Raw genomic sequence first — 9,284 nt, 5'->3', positions numbered from 1 at the left:
CCTCCACTGTGTTTCACAGATGAGCTGGTTTGAGATTATGAGATTATAATCTTTGTCTCATGAATCCATAATCAGTTCATAGACTTGTCTCTGTATTTACTACTCACTTTTGTTCATGAAGTCTTCTGTGAACAGCAGTGATGGGAGTAACTGCATTGAAATAATCACGGCTTTACTCCAGATAGGAATATTACTCTCTTTTGTTTTTTATAATTATTAGATATTTGTAGAATTTGTAGAGGTTAATAAGAGAATTGTTGTATTTTTTCGGGCGTGGACAGGCCAAGTTCCGTTTTAAGGACGTTAAGCTCTCTTTAGCTGCTCCGGTATCTGCTGTTTTCTCTTTTCCTCCTTGGTGAAACTGTTTGATCCAGCTGTTAAACTGATATAATAATACCATTTTAACAATCATTAGATTGTCTATTCTTTTGGTTTGTTTATATATACATTTTTCCTTTGAGTGTGGTTTGGTTTGTTTTATTTCATCCCCGCACGCATATTTGATTTTTCAGTTGTTTTTTTTTCAGTATTACAACTCTTGGAGTTTTTCGTTTCTTATTTTTTTTAATTCGTTAGATTATATTTTTGTCAACATTTTGGGTTTATTTTCGTTTGTTATTTTTCTAATAATAATAGTAATTACATAATTTATTTTCTTTTGTTATTATTTTTTTTTGACGGGCGAATAATAAAAAGTAACGCTATAGTTACTTTTACTGGTAACTAGTTACTTTTATAGTGGAGTAACTCCGTTAGTAACTCAGTTACTTTTTTGGAGAAGTAACTAGTAACTATAACTAATTACTTTTTCAAAGTAACGTGCCCAACACTGCCAGCAGGTTGTGATACCTTCTCTCCTGCCATCTGGAAGTTGTTGCTGTTGTCACGAACACTTTTAGAGTTTTTTTTGTTTTCTTTAAAGCACTCACAATGTTTCAGTCATCAACTGTTTTGTTTTTCATTGGTCTACCTGTTTGACATCTGTTACTTAGTACACCAGTGATGACTTTCTTCTTCAGGACATATTTGTGCAATGACTCTGATTAATTTTCCATCTTCTTTCAGCTTCACAATTGCTTGATTTTCACTTATAGACAGCTCTCTGGTTTTAACGTTGGTGCACAGATAAAATCCAAACATGAAACTGAATGTAAATATTATCAGCACTATTTATTGTTTGTATAATCAATGTATCAGAACCCACCTGGGAAACAAAACACACCTGACAGTCACATGTTTCAATACTTTTGCTTACATGAAAAAGGGTGGGTTCAGATCTAGCTCAAAAACCTGGAAATTTAATATAAAATATTATATTTTTATATGCTGATCTTTTTTTCACTCTACAGAAGAAATAAAATAAAGGGATCTGCCTCGCTGTTCCCATACTTTCGGAGGAGACTGTAGGTTTGGGTGATGATTCCAGACTCTAGTCCCTGAGCTGCTGGTGTGTGTTCTGTAAACAGTGTGTCGCCGGGGCAAACCCTCCCTTCATGATGTAACGGCTGACGGAGCGCTCAGTTCCCCTTTCGTCAGTACGACACCCTCGAGAGCGAGAAATTCCCCTCAAAATCATTCGTTACACAAAAAAAGGAATCAAAACGTTAATTCAAAATCAAGTCATGTTTATTTTCAAGGACATAATGTTTACAAAGGAAACACAAACATTATGTATGCATAGTATAAAAAAACAGATTTTCATTTTTGGCACAAACACAAAAGTGCTTCATAAGAATACTGTCTGAGTAACATTCAACGTGACGGGACAGCAGGAAACGGGTCACACCCAGCTTCCTGTTTCCAGACGAATTTACCATTAGACTTAAAGGAGCAGTCCAACCCCAAAAAATCTGAATCTGATTGACCTCTGACACCAAATTCAATCGTCAATCAGCCTGGACATGTTCGGTATCTGACGCTTGCTTCTTTAGCTTATAACAAGAGATGCTAGGCTAAAACTGCTAACAAAGAGTGGATGATGGAGTTTCATCTGTAAACACCCAAAACCTTAATTTATTTGCTTTAGAAATCTGTCAGAAAGCTATGAAAAAACATCTGAACTAGTTTCTCAAATCTAATTAAAGTTTAGCTCTGTGGAAAAATGTATGTTTGTGTTTATAGACAAAAAACCTTTCTAAACTAATAAAGATCTGAAATTCTGAGACTGGTGGCGGTCCAGTCATTGTTTGTTAGCAACATTAGCCTAGCCTGTTCTATCTCCTGTTCTACTCTACTCTAGAAGCACATATCAGGTACAGAGCGAGTGCTGGCTGATCGATTCAACGATTCAACTGAATCCGGGATGTGTAATGATGAGCCACGTTTGCTGAACTTCTCCTTTAACTGAATATATATTTTTGTGATCTGGTCTTTGCTTTGATCATTCGATCAACAGGCTCATTTACATCATAAATAAGTAATATAATAATAAATGTTTATAATAAGAACTCCTCACATTGGAAACGGAGTCAAGTATTTAAACCGTTCTCTGCAGGATTTCCAGGCTGATCGGATTCTACTGAAGCACAAAAAAAAACTGACAGACAGAAAAAAAGAGGAACATGTAATAAATCAGTACTAAAGCTATGAACCACAGAGCGATTTTATAAATATGCTGGTTTTCGTCATGTAATACTTTGTCATTTTAATAACACAGGTTCTTCGCCTCCCTCGCAAATCAATAACTTATCATCATCACTAAAACTTCACTGCAGTTTATTGCCAGCGATGCAAAAACAAAACCCAGCGTCTAAAATTTCACATTTTTGGTATAAAGTTCATTGACGTAACAGTTAAAGGCACGACGCAATTTCTGCACTGCTTTATCATATCAACAACACACGACTGAAAATAAAGATCTTTGGTGGCTAATCAAAAAAAATAAACATGTCTATATAAAAGGCAATTAAAAACAATAAAAAGTACAGCAACGGCCAACGTCTTCCGACCTGGCCTCCATTCTTAAAATGTTTACATTTATTTTTATATAAAAACGTTTTTAAAAACACAATAAATTACTTAAAAAAAAAAAAAAGAATGAGCCGTTTGTGACTGCATCCCAATCACTCACACGATGCAAACGTCAACCACTGAGGTATTTAGTTTAAAGGTCTTTGTCAAGCATTCTGCACGATGAGAGAGAGACAGAAAAGTGCATACGAGTCGAACTCGCCCCAAAACCGAACAGCGAGATCAGTCGGTGGTTTCTGGAATACTAGAATAGAATTAAAGCGATGATTCGGTAAAGTAAATGCAGCGTTCACACAGTTTTCCCTCCCTTAGCCAAAGTGTAGCCATTGCTAAATGTTTGTAGCATTGGAGCTATGTGGCTAAAGTTGCCTACAAACAATGTGCATATCCTCACCAATTAGCATAATGCTAAACGCATGGCCATGGTGAGTTTCTGACATACTGAAAATAATACATTTTCAGTTAATAATAATAATAATAATAATATTAATAATAATAAGAATAAGAATAATAATAATACAATTTTCAAAAGGTTTTCTAAAAAAAAAAAAAAGGACAAAAAAATGCAGGCTGTGAGCTATGAGAAGGCTGTTGCTAATGTAGCGATCGAACAATGGAAACAATTAGCCTGGTGCCAATGTAAGTGTAGGTTATGAGTACCAGAAAACTGTACATGCCCAATTCACACACACTGAACAACATCAAGTTCTTGACTGTTACTGTTATCCAAAAAAAAATTATAAAAACAAATGTATGGGCACAAAAAGCTATTTGGCTAATGTAGCTAATTAGCATGGTGCTAACTCTATGCCCGAAATCATGTTGTCCACATGTCCACAGTCCACAATATTTCTATTTCTAAGAAAAAAACATATATTTTTTTAATAATAAAATGCTTTCTAAAAATAAGAAAACACAAGATTCATGCTCCAAGCTACAAGAAGTCAAAAATCTAATATAGCTAACAAGCAACGGTTAGCAACCGTTAAGCAACAGGGTGCTAACTGCATGTCTAATCATTACAAATAGATTATTAAGTTTTAGTTTATATGCTGTCAGCTTACGAATAATTGTACACTATGAGATGCTAATATAATGTAGCTAATAAGCAATGGAAGCATTTAGCACTTAGCATACTTTTAGAAAAGGTGGTGAAAACTGTGTGAATGTTTTTTTTTTTTTTTGCCCAACCATCGCTTTATCAGAGCCAACACCTTGCTAACTCTAGTGTTTAAAGTAAACACTTCAACTGAATGTCCTTAGTGTCACAGCAGCAACAATACGTCTCTCCTGTGACGTCCCGTCACCTGCGGAGATCCCATACAGGAACCAAAGTGAGATTGTTCACAATGTAAACGTTGAAGAGGGGGGGGATGTCGGGGGTGGTGGTGGGGGGGGGGGGCATTAGACGTCGAGCACCATGTCGTACTGCTGCTCTTTCTTCCTCTTGCCGCACTTGGCTATGAGTACCATGTACAAAGTCAAGAGCATGACCCAATAGCTGGTGTACACAATGGCGCCTATGATCAGCACTATCTTCTCGGACTCGGGGAAGGGCTTCCGCGTGTTCTGGATGACGGTGTACATGATGCCGACGAAGAGGATGGTGAACCAGACCGAGATGGGAATGAGCCCGATGAAGTTCACCACGATGGTCTTCCTGCCGGAGGTTCCCCAGCCGGACTTGTTGATGGTGGCGATGGCGAACATCTTGGCAGGAAGAAGGCTGGACATGTACAACACTGAGTAGAAGGACATGAAGACCATGACGATGTTCCCACGCAAGCAGCTGGCGAAGGAAGACTTGATGAGCGCCACGGCCTGGACGATGAGCAGGAAGAGCAGAATGTTCCAGATCCTGCCCTGGTAGAACAGCTGGATGGCCGTGGCGATGAGGAAGAACGGGAAGAAGCCGGTGATCACCGCCTCGTACGTCATCCACAGGTGGTGCTTGTGGAACCACATGGAGTTGTAGAGCCATTCGCGGAAGTAGGACTTGCTCCAGCGGGTCTGCTGGTTGAGCCAGCGCAGGTACGTGATGGGCGTCTCCGTCAGGCACTTGGAGCGAGCCGTGTACTTGGTGGCGTAACCCAGGCTCAGCACGCGGTTGGTGAGGTGCCGGTCGTCGCCAAAGCTGCAGTGGCTGCCCATGAAGGTCTGGTTGTACCAGTCCTCCAGGAACTCGTGCAGGAGGGAGTTCCTGTACATCCCCAGGGGGCCGCTGATGCACTGAACGCAGCCAAAGTAAGACTGGCATGCCCGCTCAATGTTGAAGGCCATCCAGTACCGCACGCTGCTCAGGAACGAGATCCACGACTCGTATTTGTTCAGGATCTAGAGAACAGAACAGAACAGAACAGAATATGCATGAATGTACAGCTGCCGGTTGATTACCTTGTATTGGAAAAGCTGAGTGCTTTCCAAACTGGCCCTCAGGGACCCTTGGATTTGCTCCAACAGGGTTAATATCATCCAGGGTTTCTAGAAGACCAATTACAGAACCTCTACAGCAGCTAAAACTGCTTCTTCTGTGGTTCTGCACAAAAAGAAACAGTGTGCAGCCACTTATCTTTAGAATTATAGGCTAAGTATTAAGTTTTGCAGCTGTTACAGCACTGCTAGAAGGCTAAATTAGCATGCAGACAAAATGCAATAGTGAAATAACAACATCCTGATGAACTGCACCAACAGCACCAATGCTTTATTCTCAAAATACAAAGGATATCCAAAATGTGCTCACTGTTTATCAAAATTACATGTTTTATAGCAATATCCGATAACATTTCATATTGACCACGTAATCAAAATACTGTAGAGACCAACCTCACAACAGCAGTTACATATAATCACACTTGTGGGCGGAGCATAAACAGTTAAATCCGGTTTATTGGCCACTGAGTGCATTTTCATGCACTTTCTAATCCAATTTCTGCTTAACATCAGAATCAGTAATCAAATCAAAGCTGTTTACAATGAGTTTACATAAGTCAGGCAATAATCTGACCCGATTTCTCCCAGAATACTCCAGTTAAGAGTATACACACACTGATAAATCCCAGAATACGCCAGTTAAGAGTATACGCACACTGAGAAATCCTAAAGTACTCCTGTTTAAGAGTATATACACACTGAGAAATCCCAGAATACTCCAGTTTAAGAGTATATACACACTAAGAACTCCCAGAAGACTCCAGTTAAGAGTATACACACACTGATAAATCCCAGAATACTCCAGTTAAGAGTATACACACACTGAGAAATACCAGAATACTATGATTTAAGAGTGTACATGCACTGAGACATCCCAGAATACTGTAGTTTAAGAGTATACACGCACTGAGAAATCCCAGAATACTGTAGTTTAAGAGTATACACGCACTGAGAAATCCCAGAATACTGTAGTTTAAGAGTATACACACACTGAGACATCCCAGTATTCCAGTTTAAGAGTATCCATGCACAGTGAAATCCCTAAGTACTTGATCTCTCTTTATCAGATTCATAATCAGATTTTTAGACCATAATCCAATCGATGAAAGCAGAATATGCTTTTTACTGCAGTAAATCTAATTTCAGTTAGTTATGCAATCAGATTAAGAACAAATTCTTAAGAGAATTTAACACAATTCAACAGAAATAATCCTCTGTACCTGCACATCTCCACCAACCCCCCCAACCATGGGGTCTTCCTCCAGAACCTTCACCATCTCCACTGAAGATGCGGGATCCAGCATGGTGTCCGAGTCACACACCTGAAACACACACACACCTATTAGAAATCAAATAATGGACACAGCGGCCAACAGGGGAAAAACTGTGCTTTTTTTCCATTCTTGTGCAGAAGTTGAGGAAGGTTACGGTCACCCATTAAACAACAGAAGAAGATAAAGACAAGGTGTTGTGTCGAAATCTGATTCCCCTTGGTGATGTGCAGACACATCATGCATCAGTACGGGTACAACAGATTACACTGATGATTCTGTATCTACTGTAACTGTAGATTCATCCTTATTTATAAACAAAAATTATAATGGTGCACTTGCACTCAAAGGGAGTCAGATTCTGGCACAGAGTCAGAATTTAGCACAACACCTGAAAAGGCAACTCGCCAAAAAAGACATTAAACATTCCATAAACCAATTAATGCCAAGTATAGGAAGACTCCTCCCACTTATGTGGTAAAGTTGTTTAGTGTGAAACTAAACAAAACTAACCAGGCTAAAAAATAAACACAGTACAGGATATGACGTAACACACGTAATGTGCATTGATGTGGACTTTAGGTTAGAATTGTTGAACTATATATAGGCTCAGTGTTACTCAGATCCCTAAAGGACTTGTGCTTTAAACCATAAGCAGAAAAGCAGAACAATAGAGGTCTAATAATTCAATCTGATCAATCTGATCAAGAGCTTCACAAACCACGTGCCTGAAGTTCCATGCTGTTTTTAGCCCTCAACGTTCTAAACCAGAGCACAAAAAGTCTGATTCACACAGATGTTCACTGTGTGCTGGGATAAGCTCCTCTTTCATGCTGATATTAGCGGCGGTGTTTTGGTAAGGAAGGCCGGTTTACGACCTCGGCTTCACCTCCAGACTGTCTGAGAGACGTGCGCGACGTTTCCAGGTCAAACAGCTTTCCACAATGAAACTGTTAAGATGTGAACAGAGTCATTCAGACGGAGTTTGGTGTGCTCCAATTTTTAAATCAGTTATGAATTATGAGCTCCTGTAGAGCCAAGCAATGATGCTTATATCTACCAAGACCTGACGTTTACTGTGAGATGTGCCATGAATTGCTAACCCGTTGTGGGCCTAGCCAGAGACGTTACCCAGTGTCCATCCAATTTATTGTCCCCACTGACAGTTCTGGTGGAAACAGGAGAGTTGAGGTGCACATTGAATTCTGCCGTGATTTGATCAGCCGTGGTTTTATGTTTTTTGGATACAATCCGGGTTAGCATCCGAACATCCCTTTCAGACAGCTTCCTCTTACAGCGTCCACAGTTAATCCTGTTGGATGTGGTCCGTCCTTCTTGGTGGTGTGCTGACATTACCCTGGATACCGTGGCTCTTGATGCATCACAAAGACTTGCTGTCTTGGTCACAGATGCGCCAGCAAGACGTGCACCAACAATTTGTCCTCTTTTGAACTCTGGTATGTCACCCATAATGTTGTGTGCATTGCAATACTGTGCTCTTACCCTGCTAATTGAACCTTCACACTCTGCTCTTACTGGTGCAATAATGTGCAATTAATGAAGATTGGCCACCAGGCTGCTCCAATTTAGCCATGAAACCTCCCTAAACACTAACATTTTTAAAACTGTCCAGTAGTTTGCATCATGTTTTTTTCACTGTTATAGTTATTACTAAATATTTTATGTTTAGTAGACATGAAGTAGACTAAAAAAAGTTGCGGTTTACAGGATAATGTGAGGCTAGAAATATTCCCCCAAAAAATTACATTTCCCAACAAACATTTCCAGTCAACAAAAATCTTGTATTTGTAGAGTTCATCTGAAACCCGCACTGTAAATTATTTATTTTCAAACTTCCACTCTGAACAAGTTCATCACCTTAAACCCCCACTCTGAACAGTTTCATCTCAAATCCCTACTTTAAATGAGTTAATTTCAAGGATTATGTTGCACATTATTCCATAAACAGCTCTATGCTTTACTATCATTTTATGCTTGTTTATGTAACCCTACGCATTACTAAACTTTATCACAAATAAACTCCGAACTCTAGTTTAGTTTAATCTTTGATACAAAACATTAAACATTCAGCAGGGTTATATTTATGAGCAGGTGTTCTTTTTAAATAAGCTGTTCCCTTTTTAGATCAGTTACAAAGTAATAAATCAGGCCCACACACAGCGTGCACACACACACACACACACTCACTCACATGCACACGAACATCAGCGATGTTAGGTTAGTCCAACAGCTTTTAGAAGCTGCTGATAAAGCCTGGGTTTATAATGAGATCCAGCTTGTGGATGATCTGAAGACGATAAGGTCTGGAGCAGGTCAGTGTTTGGAGTCAGTAATGGTAGAGTTATTGGTCTGTTGTTTAAAATGGCTCTTTTTACAGAGCCTGGTGATGTATTAGCATGTTTAGCAATAGCATGTTTAGCAAAGCACAGCATCACTACTGCTCAGTTCTTTTTATTTATATTAAAATACAGATCTCTCCTCGTTCTGTCCCTCACTCAGCCTTGCTGCTTCTGTGAGGTATAACATTTTTCCTTATCTGTCTGTTTAATTCACACATTTATCTCCTTAACACCTTAACCCTCCTATCTCCTT

At 39.3% G+C, this 9,284-nt stretch overlaps 1 protein-coding gene across 1 annotated transcript in view; it reads right to left on the bottom strand.

Moving 5' to 3' along the window:
* Nucleotides 1-3,739: 3,739 nt before the first annotated feature.
* Nucleotides 3,740-9,284, bottom strand: part of has2 (hyaluronan synthase 2) — a 31,240-nt gene continuing 25,695 nt past the window's right edge. Inside the window, exons 3-4 of the mRNA XM_049480222.1 lie at nucleotides 6,621-6,722; nucleotides 3,740-5,304 (exon numbers count right to left, since the gene is read on the bottom strand). Of these exons, the coding sequence (XP_049336179.1) occupies nucleotides 4,375-5,304; nucleotides 6,621-6,722 (1,032 nt within the window). The 3' untranslated portion in view covers nucleotides 3,740-4,374. The remainder of the gene's footprint in view (nucleotides 5,305-6,620; nucleotides 6,723-9,284) is intronic.

Source organism: Astyanax mexicanus, chromosome 6 (assembly GCF_023375975.1).
Source record: "Astyanax mexicanus isolate ESR-SI-001 chromosome 6, AstMex3_surface, whole genome shotgun sequence".
NCBI lineage: Eukaryota > Metazoa > Chordata > Actinopteri > Characiformes > Acestrorhamphidae > Astyanax > Astyanax mexicanus.
This window is presented reverse-complemented; position numbering and strand designations above follow the sequence as displayed.